Below are 20,697 nucleotides of genomic sequence, written 5' to 3' on the forward strand. Positions count from 1 at the left end.
ATATTCTGGAGTGTCTGCTTCATCAGCCTGGGTTTTGGAGTAAAGATAATGATAATACTGAGAAGAGCCTGTGGCTAACTCATTACAGAAATATAATGTAAATGAAAAATAAGCTTTGTTGTTTTAAGCCACTGAGATTTTGGGGCTACTTGTTACTACACCATAACTTAGGCTCGAGCCTCTCTCTTCATCTCGCTCTCACGTCTCTTATATACTTATTATATTTAATATATGCTCATATTCAACAGATATATTCAGATTATTTGAGGACAAGGCCTTACTTACTAGGCTAAGTGAAAAAAAAAATCAAAGCTTTTAAAAATGTTTTTCTAAATTTTTACATCGGACAGGACTAAAGAAATGTCCATTTCCATTGCTGGGCTGGATGGCATGCTAGGGTCTGTGGTGGGCAGACAACTCCAGGGCAGTGGGGTGGGTAGCAGAGCGGGAAAGAAACTCAATAGCGTCCCTGATATAAACTATGTTTCAGACCAGAAAATTTGATTGAACTAAAGATTCACAGAGGTTGTACTAATAAGCTGTCATTATATTGCTAAGAACTTCTCATAAATACACAACTAATTTTATTTTTGCAGGGTTAAGATGGGCAGGAGAGAGAACATACATTTATTTGTGTGCCTACTAGCTGCTCAGAATGAAACCAGGTAATTTGCACCTATTATGTTACTAAATCCTCAGACTACCCTTATGAGGTTAGTTTTGGCCTGGTTTTGCTATTACTTCTTCCTGTTTGGACATTTTCCTCTAATTTCCTGAATTTGGTCAAACATGGACTATATTTTGTATTTACTCACAAGTGTGAGCTTGGGAAGTACAAGCTGAGGAAGAACCTGCCTGTGTATTGGGGGACCTTCATCTCAGCCCTGGGCCTACAATTAATTCTCTGTTTCCTTAGCCATGAGTAGTTCCTTAGCCCCTCTGGGTCTCCATTTCTTAACTAGTAAATTGATGGATGTGAGTTATATTTCAAAGATACCTCCCATTCTCTAACTCTCTAAGGACTAACGTACATTTTGGTCAAGTTCTCCATTCTTACCTCAGAGTTTACGGACTGCTCAGCCTGTAAATGGCCTGAAGTGCACCCATTATCTTGAATCTGTAACCATCCCAGAAGTGTTAGGAGTGGACAATGAAAGTTGGGGCAGGAAAGCCCTTTTAAAGAGAATTAAACAGGACTAACAGACCTAAATCTATTTTCTATTCTGGTATATTCTAACTAGAGATTTCCACATATGAATATAAACAAGCTTTGTATGTTGGAGGTCAATCATAAAGGTTATTTTTCAAGAAAGAAAGTAGCCTTTTAATTCTGTTACTCTGGTGGGTTTAAGTAAAACAAAAGAAATTTGCATTCAAAATTGCAAGATGGCCATACCATTTCAGCAGAGTCACTCCTAGAAAATCTCTGGCAGAGGATCTTGACTGTTGGTAACTGCAGAGGGACTTCATGCCTCAAGAAGAGGTGGCTCAGCTGAGATTGAAGGAGGAATCCTGAAGAGATAGGATCCAGGATTTTCAGCTCTTTTTGAAGCTTGTCTAGTAAGCCAGAACTCAAGGGGCATGACTTGAGTTCTCTTCTGATCAGGGTGAGAAGAAAAGTGAGTGTCTTCTTTTGTTGTTCCATTTGGCTTTTGGCCAATATCCTGACACCACCACCACCACCACCACCACCACCACCACCACAACAACAACAAATTAACACAGCTCTGAAATAAGATGGCTGAAGGCCAATGCAAGGGAGTAGAAGCCTAGCAAGGTTGGTATCAGAGTATCCACTCTCAGGTCTAGCCTAGAATAGGATGAGTTAGTAATACCTGAAGATAAGTGTCAGATAAGTTATTAGTTTATAATGCCCCAGGACCTTCTCCTGCAGAAGAAAAGAAGCAAGTCATTTCATAGTACACACTCTGTTAGAAGGCTCCTTAAGGTATATCATCTATCTTCTACCAAATAACTTTTTTGATTATATGAGAATTCAGAATAACATATTTTAGAGACCCATTAGATTTGGGAGGTGAAAAATGGGAAGAGGATGAAATGTTCAGTTGAGACATTTGAGGTTTTTCCTGTGAACTCCCCAGGAAAGCTTCCTGGAAAGCCAATTAGACATATGGTGTCTGGTGTCTACCAACCTATCCTCAGACTGTCTTATTATCTGCCCCACATCAAAATACATAGTCAACAAATAATACCCCTTCATCCACATTTGCCAGCTCTCAGTATACACACCTCAGTTTGGTCAGAGCCTCCCCTTGCCATCTGTTCCAAGGACCGGTCTCTAAGTTTTTTTCTGGGGAGTCCATGGATATAGGACAAGGACTGGTCTCCAGTTGGTGCAGAGCTGCAATGGACATTTGGCTGGTTGGGAGTTTTAAAGAAACAAAGACAAATGATAGTAAGTCTCAGAAGGGAAGAGGGCAAGAGGAAGGAAAAAGAAAAGAGAATATGAGTGAGCTAACCAATTCCTTAAAATATATTCCCAGTTCCAAATGACTTTAGCCCATATATTCAATGGGTCATTGAATCCCAAAGAAGAAAGTTTGCCTCAATATCATTTTCAGCATTATGTAATTAACAAGCATTTGATAAATATATTAATAATTAGATAATTTATCATTTGTATAAGAAAAGAGATATGTGTAGAGAGAGAAAAATTAGGTCAAACATAAAGTGTTTAAAGGCAAAGGAAGGTTCTTATTAGAGATAAGGGCATCTTTAGATTCTTTTAATTAGCAAATTTAAGAATGGTAGCAAAGGCAATTGAGAGCTTTGTTAAGAATGGACTAGGAGGGATCAAAAAACCCAGATAATTACATCCCAAGAGTGATATTACTAAAGGTTAAATAGAATAAATAATGGAACAGGGGTCAATAATAAAAATCCCATTCCTTCCTGCCCTGGAGTATGGTGTATTAATTACGTTTTTTATTTTCTGTACTTTATGATGGCTTGACATCCTAGAGGGCCTGGCTGGCTGGAAGAGTCTGTCCCTCCCGGGCCTAACTAATTTCTAGAGATAGTGATCAGCTGCATGCTAACACACTCTTTGTATGCAGACCAACCAGGCCTGAGTCCATATCCCTAACCACCTCCTTTAGCTAACTAACCCTCACACACAAAGCCAGTATTTCCCCTGCCTGACATCAACCCAGTTCCACACACTAGACAACTAGGAACCAATACCCAAAGCCCCCTGAGTTTATTTAAATTAGCCAGTCTTAATCTGCGTTGCCTTTCTCATGGCAACCCCTATAAAGGCTGTGGCTTGTGCTTCCCCCTCAGCTTCTCCCCTCCTGACTGCTCTTCATGGTATGGTCGGCTCCCCTTTCCTGGAAAATGTAAATAATAAACCCTTCTGTCAAAGGCAGTATCTCTATATCTGTCACCTTACTATACCTGATTAAAATAAAACCCCAGGCACAAATCAAGGTACATGGTAATTTTTAGTATTAGGTAATAGAAAGCAGACATTATCAGAAGGGTTCACTGAAAACTGAGAGTCTGTGCTCAATCTATAGTCATGTTGAATAACCTATCAGGATGGAGAGCAACCTACAGATGTTTTATAGTCATGAAGCATCTCAAAAAAAAAAAAATTAAGATCTCTCTAGAGTGGGCAGAGTGAGTAGGAGTGGCAGAGAGTTCTAGAATAGGCCTAAAAGTAACAAAACATTTATTGGGCACACACTCTGTATGGACACCCTATCGGTGCTTTATCATTCAGTCTAATCCTTACAGCAATCCTACAGGTGGATACTATTAGCACCCCTTTATATTTTGAAAGCCGAGGCTTGCAGAAATTAAGTAACTCTGTTTCTTCATTTAAGAAATATTTATGGTTTGCTTAGTCTGGGCCAGGCACTGTCACAGGCCCTGCTCTCACAGAGCTTGCAGGTAGTGGGCAGCACAGCAGGCAAATGTGACAGCAAAACATGCAGTGAAGGCCACAATCAGAACAGTCCATGGAGCCCCCTAAGCTGGACTTGGCGGTCCAGGTCTGGAAGCAAAGACATTTAAATCTAGGCTTGAAAGGTGAGTTACATACGGATTTGAATAGGCTCAGTGGTGAGGAGGGAGAACAGAAGAAGGGAAAGTACAGGAGAAGGAAACTAAATATTGAACGTCTCATAGGTGCCCACAGGTGCATAACGGAGAGATGGATGCTTTCAGAGCACAGTTTAAATCAAAACTGTCCAGAGTTTACTCCCTAGTAAATTGCGCAGATAAGGTTTGAACCGTGCATTTCACCACTGCCTTAGGATGAGAGAGATTCCACATTCAGTCCACAGAGCAGTTTCATTCTCTAAAATGTTTGGTTAGTTATTTCAAACATATTGTTCAGAACAATATGTTTCTTTGAAAATTACTTGCAATATAAAATATTTCCATTTTTGCCACATATACGTATTTTTTGTCTCTTGAGAATTTGATATACTTTTATAACACTCTGAAGAAGCAGTTATCAATACTTCATTATTGCAGTGGGGTCAAGGTGTCCTTTAGCCCCTCTCATTTATTTATTTATTTATTTATTTTTTTAAATTAATTTATTTACTTTTTAAATACATTTGTCTCTGCCTTCCCCCCCCTCTTTCCCTTGCCCCCTCCCACCTTCCCTCCCTCAGCTCTTCCCCTTTGGTTTTGTCCATGAGTCCTTGCTATATGTTCCTTGACTTTCCCCTTCCCTTCCCTTTCCCTGCCCCCCCTTCCCTCTTGTCTCTGTTGATTTCTTTTCCTTTCAGTGTTGCTGGTCATATTTGCCTTGCTTCTTTTAAACACCAAAATTTATTGAGTATCTTTATTTTCATCGCTCAATAGGTTCAAGTGAAGAAGGCAGGTAAAATTCTTGCCCTCAAAATCTTTTGGTCTAGACATCACTGACTAAATTTTATGGTTTCATCTATTAAAGGGGAAAATATTTCTCCCTGGACTGATATGAAGAATGTGTTATATAATGTATTTTATATAAATCTTTTTTATTTATTTATTTTAAATAAAATAAAATCTATTTTATTTAAATCTTTTGTAAATTCTAAAATTATACTGTGTATTTATTTGTTATTTTGTGTCTCTCCCACAACTAGGCTGTAAAGTCTGTGTGGGCCAAGACTATCAGTGTCTTGCTGACCCCCAGCATGAAGAACAGCACCACATTTGAAGAACAAATGGAGAAACAGTGTCAGAATGTTGATGATGTCTTTCTTATTCAGGTTAAGTGCATGTGGGGTTTCATATTTGTCCCTTCATTGATTAAATCATCTTGGCTATCATTTTTCAAAAGCAAGGAGTGTCCCCAAAGTGCCAATGAAAGTAAAATAGGAAATTCTCATCCAGAATCACCATGTTTCATGTTGCCAGAGTACCTATAAAATCTCTGATGTTATAGATTTCTCTTACTTGTTTTACTTTGAGTCACAAAATACCACTTGGGGATAACACAATAGTTTGAAATGACTCCCAAGCAATGTTGGATTTCATGATGTTTCCTTAAAAAAACTGGGACAAATGAAGCACAGAAGTTTAACACAGATTTAGTAACTCTTCTTGGGGTGTTGGAACTTGCAAATGTTAGGAGTGTAAACAATTTTTTTTTAAGATTGCTTTTAAATAAAACTATTTTAAAATAGTTATATTGAGTTGGCCAAAAAGTTCATTTAATATTTTCCATAAAATAAAAGACATATTTTTCATTTTCACCAATAACTTTTTTGATTTGGATATTTTGAGTATATCGGCTATTGCCCACTATTGGCATCTAGTGGGTGAGGCCAGGGTTGCTGCTTAACATCTTCCATGCATAAGACAGCTCACAGCAAAGAATTATTTGGCCAAAATGCCAATAGCACCAAGACACTTCCCAAACCACTTTTGACCCATTCGGTCAGTCACAGCACCTTCTCCATACACTGCCCAAATCTGTTTTTGTATTTCAGTTATGTTTTTTACCTTTCTTGAAACAATAAAGCATAAAATACCAAAAATATTGCTTTTCTTCCATCTTCAATATTAAGATGGCTGCACAAAAACACACCAATTTTTATGTTTTTTAAATGCACACTGATATGACAGCTGTCACAATACAATTTAACAAAATTGTTTCGAGTGAAGTTAAAGACAACTAAGTGTTCCTGGACCCGTGGTATGAAAAAAACTAAACGAAATTTTTAGCCAACCCAATAGAAATTATGAAAATTTGCAGGCAGAATCAAATGCGTATGTGAAAAGTGCTATTCCTTTTACAATGAATAATATTCCATTGTATGCATACACATTTTGTTTATCTATTCATCTGTTGATGGGCATTTAGGTTGCTTCTCTATTTTAGTTACTGTGAATAATGCTGCTATGAACATGGGTGTAGAGAAATATCTCCTTAAAACCCTTCTTTCAGTTCTTTTCACTGTATACCCAGAAACAAAATAGTGATATCTATCTTTAATTTTCATGGTAGTTCTATTTTTAATTTCTGAGAAACCACTGTAATGTTTTCCACAATGGTTATAACCATTTGCATTCCTATCAAGAGATTTGCTTCACATCCTCACTAACATTTGATATTTTATATTTTTCTTGTTTTATTTTTGATAGTATCTCTATTTTAATATGTATAAGGTGGTATCTCATATATTTTTAATTTATATTTTCCTAATGAATTGTTATGTTGACTGTCTTTTCATGTGCTTATTGGCCATTCCTTTATCTTCTTTGGAGAAATGTCTATGCAAGTCCTTTGTTCATTTTTGAATCTGGTGGTTTGTTTTCTTGTTAAGTTCTCCATATATTCTGGATATTATTCCCTTATTGGATATATGATTACCTTCCATTCAGTGGTTGTCAGTTTTATTCTGTTGACAGTTCTTATGATGAATAACATTTAAAAATTTTTAGGAAATCCCATTTGTCAATTTTGTATTTTGGTTCCTCTGCCTTTGGAGTCATGCCTAATAAATTATTGCCAGACTCAATATAAATATTTTGCCATATTTTTTTCTTCTGAGAGTTTTATAATTTTAGATCTTACATTTAACTCATAGGTCCATTTTGAGTTAATTTTTGTATATGGTGGTAGGTAAGCGTCTAACCGCATACTTTTGCACATGGATACTCAGTTTTCCCACTACCATGTGCTGATAAAACCATCTTTTCCTCTTTGAATCATCTTGGTACCCTTCTAAAAATAATCTGACCATTTAATGAGGATTTAATTTTAGATTCCTTATTCTGTTCCATTGATCTATATGTCTATCTTTATGCCAGCACCATAATGTTTTGATTACTGTACCTTTATAATTAGTTTTGAAATCAGGAAGTAAAGTTCTCCAGCTTTGTTCTTGAGATCCCACACGAATTTTAGGATAAGTTTTTATATTTCTGCAAAAAAATCATTGGGATTTTGATAGAGATTGATGATAACTTTTTCTGCCTTTCCATTGTTCAACCCTACTCTTGTATCTTTTAAGAATGTTTTATATTTCAGTGTCATAAAGGTTTAGACATTTCGTGTTAAGTTTATGTCTAGGCATTTGATTGATTTATTTAGTTAATTTACTTATTCATTTATTTGCTATTGTAAATGGTGTCTTGCATTTTATCATCTCACTAGTTTTTGTTTATAAATATGAAGTCCATTGATTTGTGTATATTAATGTTATAACTCTGTTTTGTCAAATTATCCTACTGTTTTAGTAGTTTCTTTATTAGCTACTTTGAGATTTTATGTGTATAACCTTATCATCTGAAAACTGTTTTTCCTCTTCTTTTCTAATTATGCTTGCAACTGCTTTCTCTCATTTAATTACATTGGCTAAAACCCCCTACATAATATTAATAACCAGTGGAAATAAAATATACATTGACTTCTTCCAGACACTAATGTGAAAGCCTCTAGCCTTTCTCCATAAGTAAGATTTGGCTTTGCGTTACTACATAGAGAGAGAATTTTGGAAACAACAATGAACATGACAAAATTATTCCCAAGGGATTTACAGACTCATTGAAGGAGACTGACAAGGAAACAACCTATTTAAGTAGTATGATGACATCTACTATAGGGTCATACATAGATTGATTCAGAAGTACATTAAGAAAGGCACTTACTTCAATGTATGTTTTATTTCCACTGGTTCTTAATAATATGTTGGGGGTATTAGCCAATGTAATTAAATGAGAGAAAGCAGTTGCAAGCATAATTAGAAAAGAAGAGGAAAAACAGTTTTCAGATGATAAGGTTATACACATAAAATCTCAAAGTAGCTAATAAAGAAACTACTAAAACAGTAGGATAATTTGACAAAACAGAGTTATAACACTAATATACACAAATCAATAGACTTCATATTTATAAACAAAAAACTAATGAGATGATAAAGTGCAAGACACCATTTACAATAGCAAATAAATGAATAAGTAAATTAACTAAATCAATCAATCAAATGCCTAGACATAAACTTAACGAGAAATGTCTAAACCTTTACGACAGTCTTGGTGATCAGACACTGATGCCTTTTGACAGAGCCTATATCTAAGTTGAGACCCCAGTGCAATTAGGGTTAAGTAAAGATAAAGTGAAGAGAATGTCACATAAAAGTAGTAGCGTGGGGGAAAAGATAGGAGATAAAAGAGAACAGAACTCTATTTGGGAAACTAAAGTTCAGTTTAGTGAAAGGTGGGGATGAGAAGGAAGTAGAAAGTGGACAAAGTTGCATTAAAATGATGTCAAAAAATTTGAATTTATACCAGGGCTATGAGAATTAACTGGTGGTTTTAAATGTTTTAAGTAGGAGTTAAACTTGATCTGTGGTTTTAAAGTTTCTCCTAAAAGAGGTAACATGTATGTCCGTGACCCATTAGAGTTGTCCTTTGCCATGTAGCTTGCTTTGGCCAACAGGAGTTTAGTGGACAAGACACAATCAATGAACTTGTGGTTGAGTTTGTCCTCTTGAAATGTTTCCATTATCATGAGAAGAACTTGCCTTGAAGAGCTCACTGATTCAGACCAATAAGGAAAACACAGAGCAGGCCCGTATCAAATTTGCAGTTTGGAGCCAAGCCTAGGAAAGTACAAGTGAAATAAGTGAATGTTGTGTTAGCTCACATCTGCAGATGTGAGCATAAATTACAATATCATTATAAACCACTGAGTATTGGCGTAATTTGTTACACAGAAGTATTATAATAGCTGACCCATACAGAGAGGGAAACATAGAAAAGGAAAGCAAATGTGAAGATAATAAAAATCTTCCTGCTGAGGTAAAATGGTGGTCTAACTAGGATGATGCAGAAGAAACATAAGTAAAAGGGCAGTTTTGGGAGACGTAAAGGTGGTAGAAGTTAAAGGGCTCGGTGATTAGTTGGGTATCAGAGTTAGGGAGAAGGAGGAGGGAACCATGCCCAGGTTTCTTGCTGATGCAACTGGGAGAGCCATGTGACTCAGACCACAAGAAGAAGAGCAGGATCAAAGGTTCACTTTGATCATCTTGAATCTGAGCTATCACTGCACAGTCAACTGGAAATGTCCTTGACATCTGTCTATTCATCTATTGAGAATTAGAATAACATCCTGTGCCTCTACCTACCTCACAGAACTATTGTGTAGAACAAGCAAGATAAAACTCACAAAAGGGTTGGGAAAAATAAAAACCCACCAATCAACTGTGATAAGTAATAAAATTAAAACACTAACACTTTCACTTTCATGCTTCCAGATATAAAAAGCACACTCTAATTTTATTTTTGAAACCATGCTACTGAGTTTGTTGCTAGTCACACATTCTTTTTTATTTTCTGAGAGAAAGCAGAGCTGATGATTCTGAGAAACAATGTAAACAACGTATATATCTATATCTATCTATATCTATTCAAAGGCATGTAAGGAGAAGAATTTGTAGACAAAAAGATCCTCAGGCTGGTGGTCAGAAGAGCCAAGTTCCTCACTTGTGAGACCTTGAACAAATCACTAAGCTCTCTGGGCTGCTCATTCTTCATTTGTGAGATGAAGGTTTGTGCTCCTTCATTTCTAACATATCTTACTGTTCTTACATACATGAAATGATGGATTTGCTTAACATTTTGTGTTGTACTTACCTCCTATTAATGATATTCTTTAAACTGGATCTGTGATTTAGAAAAAACTTTCACACTTGCCCATCCTCACCCATGTTAGCTCAATCTTTATCAGCAACTTCTCTGTTAGAGCAAATTCAGCCCCTCGACTCTTTCTGTTACATACCACGCAGGAAAGCTTATTTTCATCTATGCGTGAAGGATGAGGATCTGGAAGGAGTTCTGATTGTTGTTTTTTTTTTCCCCACCAAGGCATGATTTCATTTACCACTTGTCAAGGTGGTAATGAGGGTCTCTGCAGCAGGCAACTGTGGCTGCCATCTGGCAGGCCAGTGCCACACACTCGGCAGACAGAACCAATTAGGCCCACACCTCCCATGAGGCCTTGCTGTGTTTGGTGGTTGAGTGTTAGCCCTGCTGAGCCTCTCACAAGAAACCTTGCTGAGTTTTTTTTTGGGGGGTGGGGTGGGGCACATCATCTCCCTCTGGCACTACAGAGCTATGAAGGTCCATGAACAGTTTACCCAATGAACATGCTACCCCTTACAGTGGCTGATACAGAGTCTATAGCAAGAATGGGCAGCCCATTGTGGTAGGGGATGTGTCAAAAAGCAAATTTCTATTTATAAGAGAAAAACTAAAAATGCCTTAAGTTCCCAATAATAAAGGATCAGTTAAACAAACCAAGTTATAGTCCTATGAAGGGATGAATATAGCTTGGACCTAGAACCTGGGCTTCACTTGTGGCTCTGTCAATTCTCGGTCTTAGGATATAGACAAGGCACTTGAACTCTCTGTTTCTTAGTTTCTTCACCTATGAACTGAAGATAATGTGTTCCTACCTCATCGAGTGCTTGAGAGTAGTACGTTAGTTAATAAAAGTGAAGAGCTTAGGGTAGCTCCTGGCACATAGTAAATGCTATCTAAGTGTTAATTCTGAGTATGACTCTCATAGAGCCATTATATAGGATGCTTAGGATGAATTGTTTGATGCTGCGGCAGAGTTTTTGGTATGGAGTGTATCAAACAGGATAACAAAGAGTATATACATCATGATTCTTGTTCTATATCTATTCATGGAGGAAAGAAGAGAAAGAAATATAGTGCAGTTTTTCTTCAGTTGAGTTTTTCTTTCTTCTTAATTATATTCTCCTTCCACTTTCCAAAATTTCTACATGAGCATATAATATCTTGTAATTAGAAACATCAATAGAAATTTTAAGAAGAGAAAAGAAGAGAAGAAAATCTGGGTAAACATCTTATCTGTGCTTTATCTCTTCCAAGACTCAGTTTTATCATCTCTACCACAATGATAGAAATAACCTCACAGGTTAAGTCCAAGGAGCAAATGATAAAATTTATCTGAAAGCGATCAGGCAACAGTAAAGTGTTTTATAACTATAATATTTTTACCAAGGTCATCCTTGGGGAGCAACAACAGATATATTAATGCCAGAGTCAAAATTAGGTAGAAACTCAAGTCTTTAGAAGTTCATAATAGATTATTATACCTCTGTAGATGCATTGTGTTCTGCTCCAACCAAGTCCTAAATTCAAGGACTCATAAAGAGAAAGCAAAAGAACACACTAACTGGAGATTAGGAAGCCTGAGTTTTGGCATAGGCTATGCCACTGACATTTTGGACGAGTCACTTTTATTTCTGGACCTCAGTGTCCATGTAGACTTTTCAGAGAATGGTCTGGGGTCCATCAGTGGGTTGTTAACCACTCCAAATTGTGATGTTTTTCAGAATTCTTATGAACAAAAGTCACAAATCATATGCTTTTATTTTTTCATATAACTAAACTAGCTTGTATCTAAGTGATTTAGTAGGGGATATTAAAATTATAAACTAAAAATAGTTATATTAGAGTGTACTGCAGAATCTAATTCAGTATTCCACTAAAATATCTGGCTGTCACGTAATGCTTGGCAGCACTGCAAACCTGCTACTCTATGTAGCCATTTAATTGCCATTCCAGCAATTTTTGGAAATGGTTCTTCGTTATCAATGAATTGTTAGTTTTGTTTTGATTTGGATCCAGTTTTTAATTGCTGCTATTCTCATTTTTTAATTACAAATTACTAATCATTTAGATTCATCATTATCAAGTTAGTTTGTTGTGGATCATTGTTTGGTTGATTCTTAACAGAGTGCAGTGATAAGATTTCTATGCAGATAGTTTTGGCTTGATAATTTTTGATACCTACATATGGTTGCACTGGATTTTGAAAGAAATGATCTCTCCGTGTAATATTAAAGAAGACAGACACTCTCCACCCAACCTACCCCAAATCTGTATGTACAATGATAGTTACGACTGTATGACCATAATTGAGTGAGCCATAGAGTAGATTGACCAGTTCAACTAGTAACAAAGATGCAATATATACAATGACCTCAAAATTTATTTCAGAATGAAAAATTTCATTCTAATTGCATTTTATGCAAAATTCATTAATTATCACTAGTACATATGTGTGTTAGTATAGATCTACGTTTCTATCCTAACTCTGAATTTTCCTGACTAGCCAATTACCAAGAAAAGTTCAGGTATTTGTCACTCACTCTGCCATCCAGAAATCTGTTACTGAGTGTCCCTGTTAGGAGTCTCTGGTTGTTCTCTGGTTCCTTGTTCTTCTCTGGGTGCTTGTTTTCTTCCACATCATCTGGGTCTTGATTGATTTGATGACCAGTGGGCTTACTAAGAGCTGGGGGGCATTGGGTCTCTGCTCATCTGCTTTGCATTACCAGTCACAGATTTCTGGAGCACTCTTTGAGTTTCTGCCTTCAAGTTCTCATTCTCCTTACTGTGAAGAAATGGTTTTGTACTTTGTTACTTACAGGGCAAATTTTCATGCACTAGACTGACTTAAGAAACAGAAGGTGTTTGTTGGTGTGAACAGTGTAAGCAAGCATGGTGGAATGAAAAAGTAAATGTTGGTTATTTGTCTATGGATGATTTACCATGGAGAGGCCATGTTATTTCCTTAAGCTTTATTTTCTCCTTCCCTCTTCTTATACTCAGAAAGATAATCTACCCATCTGCTCCCAAACTCCTACTGTAAGTAATGGCAGTGTCAAAAATGAACCCTATAGATTATCACATATCTCGCTTACAAGTCCCAAAGGTATTTTTAGTGTGTGTAACTACAAAAGGAAGAAAGTCAAGGCAGTTTGCCAGCTCCAGTTCTGCTCTCTGTCTGTCTTCAACTCCTCACCTTGAAGCTTCTTTTTCTCTCATTAGCCCTCCATTTAAATTTAATATTATATAACAAAAAGAAAAATTTATAGGAATTATTCAAAGAAATGCAAATAATAAACAAAATTTAAAACATTTTCAACCTTGTTTAATTACTAAAGACTTATAAGTCAAAACAACTACAGGCACCATTTTAAATATAGAAAGTCTTTTTGAAAATAAAAATGCTAATGGTATCATAAATAAATATAATTAATATAGTGGGTAACCCAACAAAATGTTTTAGTAGTCAGAAAGTTGAAACTCTTTAACCATACCCTCATGGACATGGACTGCAGTGTGGTGATTGTGCAGGGGAGGGGGTATAAAAAAGAAAAAAAAGAAAAAAAGAAAAAATTAAAAACTAAATATTTAGTAGGTGTATATGTTAAATATTTTATTCTATATTTATATGATTGACTGTATAGAGCCATTAAAATAGGAATAATTTTAATAACACAACAATGTCCACTCATACAAATAAGTGAAAAATACAATGTTAACTATGTACACAGCATAGTTATATGCCTGTATTTATGGGTGTATAACTGTATTTATGGGTGAGAGTATATAGTATATCTAGAAGGATATATGCCAGAAGTAAACAGTAATTATCTCTGGGTAGTAAAACCCAGTATATTCCGTTAGACTCTATTCAATTATATTATATCATTATATCTTATAATGCTATTCTAAATTTTCTAATGAGAAAGTATTATTTTATAATCAGGAAAAATAAATTTCAAAATATTTATGCCTTATATCTGGAAGAGATTCTATAAATTCTAGATGTTACTATTGGTACAGTAAAAAGGATCTATTTTAAAGCATGTCATGCTATCTGAGCATAAAACAATTGTCCCAATGTTGTTGATTTGAATAAAACGAAACCATAAGCAATGATTTAAATACATGTTTATTTTTTATAGTAATCCTATTGGTCATGGCAGCATGAGAAGGAAAGAAAGCCTAGGCAAGAATTTTGAGGAACACCTACATTTATAGGGGGAAGAGGAGTCTTAAGAGGAGATTTAGAAGAAATTCTCAATAAGGTAATGGGGAACCAGGAGTATGGATTCTAGAGAGAAAACATAATCAACAGTGTCAGGTACTTGAGAGAAAGGTAAGCTCTGAAAAGTGTCTATTGATTTAAGCCACAAGGACACCATTAGGAATCTTGATAAAGAAGCTTCAGTGAGGTGATGGAGGTGATGCTAGACTGAAGTGGGTTGAGAAAAGAGCAGGGACAAGAAACTGAAGACAGGAAGTATAAAGACCTCTATGAAGAAGTTTGGTTGCAAGAGGAGAGAGAGATGGGATCGTAACTGGGGAGCAATGTGGGTTTCAGATAGGGCTTTGTTAGTATCTTGTTGAAAGGTAGTAGGGACTTTAACTCATTTAAATCCCAGCAGTGAAAATCTGCCAGAGACAGAGAAAAGGAGAGGATATCATCGATAAAATAAGATGAACCCTGACAAAGTGAAATGGGGTGGCACTGAGACAGCAGAGGCAGAAATGAAACCTCAGGGTTGGATAATAGTGAGATAGGTGGAAATGTAGGCAAATTTATTTGTACATTTGGTGATAGGATGTAGATTAAATTCTGACAGCTTGGATTTTCTTTTTGATATACACTATAGAGTTCCCGGTTGGCTCTCAAGAGGGAAGTACTGGAGCAGGAAGTATGATTAAGGGTAGGTGGCTTGAGATAGCTGCTATGAAAGGTAGAAGACAGTGGATCGGAAAAAGCAGAAAGGTTGGCTGGGCGAAAGGGAGTGGTCAGCGAAGGCTGGAGATGGTGACGTGGCATCAGTCTGAGAAGGTGAATGCTCCCCTCTAGTATTGCCTAGTAGTCCTTGTGGAGATGCAAAGAAGATAGGCAGTGAGGTACATTCAGGGCTGGGGCTTTGCTAGACAGGTGCAGTCAAATAACAACAGAGCAAGATGGGAATATAGAAGAAAGACATGTATATTTAGTAAATAGTTCTTGCAGTGAGAGGAGATATATAATATTTGGTCCCTGACCTCAAGAAAAAATTTCATATGGTTGTCCAAAAGTAACACAAATAATGACTGGTATAACTTGCTTCCAGAAGCTAGATAGCTTCTAGATAGTGGCTATCCTTTGAAGAGTTGTAGAGCTCAGAAGCGAATACCATGGGGGTGGGGGAGGGGTGAGGCTTTGGGATATTGGTTTTTTATCTGGATGTTTGTTGCATGGGAGTATTATGTTTATAAAAATTCAGTGAGAGTATACTTATGACATGTACATATATATGTATATAGATATATTTCTATAAGGTATTTAAAGAAATTGATGTAAAATTTCTATAAATAATATGAAACATACCTAATGAGCACAGAGGTAAATGTCAAGTGAATGTTACAAAGAATTAGTGCTATTTGAAATTCATAACAGAAATTACTGAAATAAGCCAGATGGAGAAAGACAAATACCATGTAATTTCACTTATATGGGTAATCTAAAAAAACTAAACAAATAAAACAAAACAACAAAACAAAAACAAACTCATACATACAAAGAATGGACTGGTGGTTATGAGAGAGGAAGGGGCATGGGGGACTAACTACGTGGTGATGGGTGGTAATTAGACGTATAGTGGTGAAGACTTTGTATTGTATACAGATATCAAATTATAGTGCTGTACAATTGAAATATATAGTCTTTTTTTATTGTGTATTTATTCTTCATGTTTATTGATTTATTTATTTATTTATTTATTTATTTATTTTTAGAGAGAGGAGAAGGAAGAGAGAAAAGGAGGGAGAAAAACATCAATGTGTGGTTGCCTCTCATGCGTCCCATACTGGGGACCTCGCCAGCAACCCAGGCATGTGCCTGGACTGGGAATCTAACCAGTGACCCTCTGGTTCACAGGCCGGCACTCAATCCACTAAGCCACACCAGCCAGGGCTGAAATATATATAGTCTTGCACACCAATTTTACTGCAAAAAAACTTAATGAGAAATAGCTATGGTTTGCAGTAGTTGCAAAAATAATGGTGCTACTGAGCATGTAACCACATGACTGTCACACTATAGCCAGTTACACACACTAGTTTATTTAATCTTCAGGTCAACCCTATAGCTAGATGCTGATATTATTCTCATTTTAGGATGAAGGCATTAAGAGTCAGAAAGTTTGATTTGTCCAATTCTACCTGGCTTTTCAGTAGTGCAGCTGGAATTTAAACCTAATCTACCCTATTGCACCTAAGTTCCTACTGCCTGTAGAAAAGTCAGGAGAGGATCCGTGGAGGTTTGGGATTACATGGGGAGCAGAAAGTAGAGGAGAAGGCAACCAGAGCGGGTAATGCAGGATTTACAGGCAAAACTAGGCACAGAGGCAGAGAGTCAGCTTTTCCTGAGGCCAAGGGACGTAAATCATCTTTGCTTTAATCACCTTCAAAATCTTTCTGTGGGCAGTCTCAGGAAAAAATTGCCTGAGAAATGTGTGATGTATCTGCCTGTCTGTTAAAACAACCATAGGAGATATAAAACCAAAAATAACCTATTAAATCTGTTCAAAGTAAAAGCTGTTTTCTTTTAAAATACATACATAGCAACTTAAAATTATCATGAAAATGACCCCCTAGCTGAGAAACAACATGTGTCTGTTGTTAGCACAAACATTTCATCAATACACATTGGTTGTTCTGCTGTTCACAAACTCATAGTTCTTCTACGCTTGTAGGCTATCTACCTGCACTACTGAAAATAGAAATCTGCCATTTCAATAGACTAAAAAAACACCATCAGTACTACTTTCGAAGCGAGACACAGCTAGCTTCCTCATATGTACTTCTGACCTCAGCTGCTGCTCTCAGGGACACAGTGAAGAGTTTAGTGTCATCTGGGAACTGCAGCCATTAAGGATTATTATATTGCTGAGTGATAAGTCAACGTAGAGAAAACTACCCAATTGTTTCCTCTCTCACATTGCATACCAGCCTTTTAGTGCCACTCTCTGCCACAGCTTAAAGTCTCAGGGTTAGAAAGAAACTTTGCAAAAGGTGGCTAGAAGCATCCCCTGCCCAAAGCAACGTAGAGATTTCCCTATTGGGCCCACCTCCCATCCAACTCCAACTCACTAGATCTCACATTTGATTTGGATTATACCCCTGCTGAGAACATCAAATCTCAAATGGAGGACCCAAGGGGTTCAGCAAAAAGGTCACCAGATGCCATCTTAAAGGTCTGCCAGCCTTGGCAGTCACTCAACGCTACTGATTTCCAACTGTGTGCTATCTAATAGGCCCCAAACCCTCTAGAGAAGACAGCCCAGAGTGTGCCAAGGCTGTGAATGGGGATCTAATTTCAGTAAATGAAACCATGTTCTTATTTGAAAGCAATAACAGATAATCAACACAACCCAACTTTTGTTTAAAAAGACAACAACAAAATTAAAAAATGGGACTTGAAGATCTCTCCATACTCCATGGAGAAGCTCTAATGTGAAGCCTGTGCTAATGTAGCAAATGTTATTGTGATAAAATGTGAAGGGTTTTCTTCTTCTTTTTTATTAATTCCATGAAGCTACACCATGTATTGTTATCATAGAAATTTATTCTGCAGAGAGAACTTTAAGTGCTTTAACTCCCAAGCCTATGTTTGAATCCTTTATTTCTTCATCATTATAACTACATAAACCAACATTTCTAAATGCTTATGCGTCAACTCTCATCTATATATTTACATCAATTCTTTCATGTTATACTAATAATCCTGAAAAGTAGGTATAATGATCACCATTGTACAGGTGAGAGAACAGATGATCAGCGAGATTAATTGCCCAAGGTTGCCTTGCTAGTAAGTGCAGATCTGGGACTCACACCCAGGCTCCAAAGAACAGCCTCCTTCCTCCACATTACTCTCCAATTTTACACACATGATATACAAACTCCCTGTTTTAAACAACAGGATTTTGCTTGTATTTTAAAATATTAATTAAAAAATAACATATAATAAAGGCATCTAGGCCATTTTCTCACCTAGACCTCAAGTCCCTCCACAGAACACCTAGTGGCTATCATTCAGCTTTGGTTTGTAACCTTCCCAGGGACAAGGAATTCAATACATTCTGAATGTTAGTCCCAAAATATCCCATTTACTTCTTTCTAACATTTAGTTAAATTCTGACATCAATGAAAATAAATTTATTTTAGGTGGCATTTGCACTATACCATTTCACAGAATAAAAGTGATTTCTCAAATTAAGGTCATTTTGGCTGCAAAATTAGCAACCAATTTAATCAGCAATTGTTATTTGGTATAATGTGCTTTTAACTCACAGAAAATGGTATCAAACAACCATATTCTTCCGCAACATTCATTCTTCACTTCTATGAAGTTCTCCACCATTAGATAATGTTTACACCATGAATGTTTTCTTCCATCTCACTTATCATTGAGCTATGCATGACTACCTTTTTAGTTGAGGTTGTAGTGGGCATCCAATCCGCTCATTGTCTTCAGACCACGTTGTCTTAAAATTTATAAAAATAGCTGATAGCTGAAAAAAAAAGTATATAAAAAGAGATATGGAACAATAGAAAAGTTTCAAACCAAACCTGCTTAAGGGGGATGAAAATGACTCTCTGAAGAAATTAAGATTATAAAAAAGCAGTTGAAAGATAAACTAAGAGATGGAGAAACATTTCAGGTAGGGTGAATAGCTTGTTCTTGGAGAAAATGACAGTGATTCCTAACCATTGAACCTCAGGCTACCTGAGGTGGGTCATAATCATGCAGGGGGCTGGATAATAAAACAGATACTTGGATCATTCCAAAATTATTAAATTGGAATTAAACAGGACAAGGAAATTTGTATTCTTAGGAAACATCTCAGATGATTTTTATATACACTAAAATTTGAGAAATAATAGCATAGAGAATGAAAAGGGAAGGTTTTTTCTTATAATGTGAAAATTTTACCCATAATTTCAGGCAGTATAGTACTGACTTAGAACTAGTCCTAAGCATAACTTGTATGACTTTTGACTAATTATTTCTCATTTCTGATATACAGTCTCTTATCTGTGAGATTAAAAAAATACATATGCTCAGTCAGCCCTTGACAAGTGGTAATTTTACATTAGTCATAAGCTGAAGTGCTAGTTTCTTCACCAAAACCTCCCCATCATCCAGGCACAGAAAGTGTGCTCTTTCATTTGGACCTTGACAACTTTCTCTGTTGATAGACAAAACTGAAGTTCAACAGATCAAAGTTTTGCATAGGAACTGAGGAAAATCTATTTAAAGGTAAATAGGAAAAAGGATATAATGTAATCTATCTGAATAGTGACAGTAAATACAGCTCTAGAAATTACTCATTTTCAAAAAACAAAGCAGAGTAAAGATTAAATATCTGATGTAATAATGCATAATTCTTCAGAATCCTTAATTTTATAGGGAAAAAAAAAGCATCATCACAATGTCCTCTGGTAGATTATACCCAGGAGCTTTGCAGACTGTGCTGCTTTTAAATCTTAGAGCCAGCCTTTATCAGCTTGAAATTTAATGTCCTTTGCACTTGCAATCTCCCCTGTTTTGCTTTTGCGAGTCTAAGCAAAATGACTGTGCAACTGCCTGGCCTCTTCACCAATGATTTCAGTGCTTTCAGGCACAGTTTCTGAGCCAGGCCTTCTTTCCATACTGTGAAAGGATGCAGCACAAACAGTTCTTCCTCCATGCTGCCCTGTGGATACACATGTCTATGGGAATGGGGAGCAGTAATTACTGCTATGTTATTTTCTTCAGTTAGGTTGAACTAAATAAGGGGGTGTGAGGAGATCATGGATTTAAAAGGTGTACCATAGAGAAGGAGGAGAGGGATAAATAGACAAAGCACAGGATTTTTAGGGCAGTGAAACTACTCTGCATGAAATTATAATGATGGATGCATGTCATTATACATTTTTCCAAACCCATAGACTATATAACAGCAAGAGTAAAGCTTAAGGAAAATTACAGACTTTGGGTAATCACTTTGGGTGATTACATTGTGTCAATCAAGGTTCATCAATTTTAACAAATGTACCATTCTGGTGGGAGATGTGGATAATGGGGCAGGCTATGCATATGCAGGGAGAGGTGTCTGTGTGGTATCTCTCTGTACCTTACTCTTGATTTTGCTGTAAATGTAAAACTGCTCTAAAAAATCAAGTCCTAAAAAAGGGTGTTATACAGATATAAATCTGTTTTTTCTAAAAATTTTAAGTTGTTGTGGCAAAAGTATATTATCTCTTTATAAAAAATTTCCATATACATACACAAGGACTTTTGTTTTGCTTTTAAATCAAACTAGAATTACAGGTTTGTCATCATTTAAAAATAATTCCAGTCAACAA

General features: G+C 36.4%; 1 protein-coding gene across 1 annotated transcript in view; it reads right to left on the bottom strand.

Annotated features, from left to right (window-relative positions):
- CUNH1orf87 (chromosome unknown C1orf87 homolog) overlaps positions 1–20,697 on the bottom strand; it is a 67,630-nt gene that overhangs the window by 37,742 nt on the left and 9,191 nt on the right. Inside the window, 5 exon segments of the mRNA XM_054572550.1 lie at positions 1,397–1,621; positions 1,623–1,664; positions 2,251–2,389; positions 12,652–12,782; positions 12,784–12,895. Of these exon segments, the coding sequence (XP_054428525.1) occupies positions 1,397–1,621; positions 1,623–1,664; positions 2,251–2,389; positions 12,652–12,782; positions 12,784–12,895 (649 nt within the window).

This window comes from Pteronotus mesoamericanus, unplaced genomic scaffold (genome assembly GCF_021234165.1).
Source record: "Pteronotus mesoamericanus isolate MK-2021 breed Mesoamerican mustached bat unplaced genomic scaffold, CSHL_Meso_final contig_105, whole genome shotgun sequence".
In the NCBI taxonomy this organism is placed as follows: domain Eukaryota; kingdom Metazoa; phylum Chordata; class Mammalia; order Chiroptera; family Mormoopidae; genus Pteronotus; species Pteronotus mesoamericanus.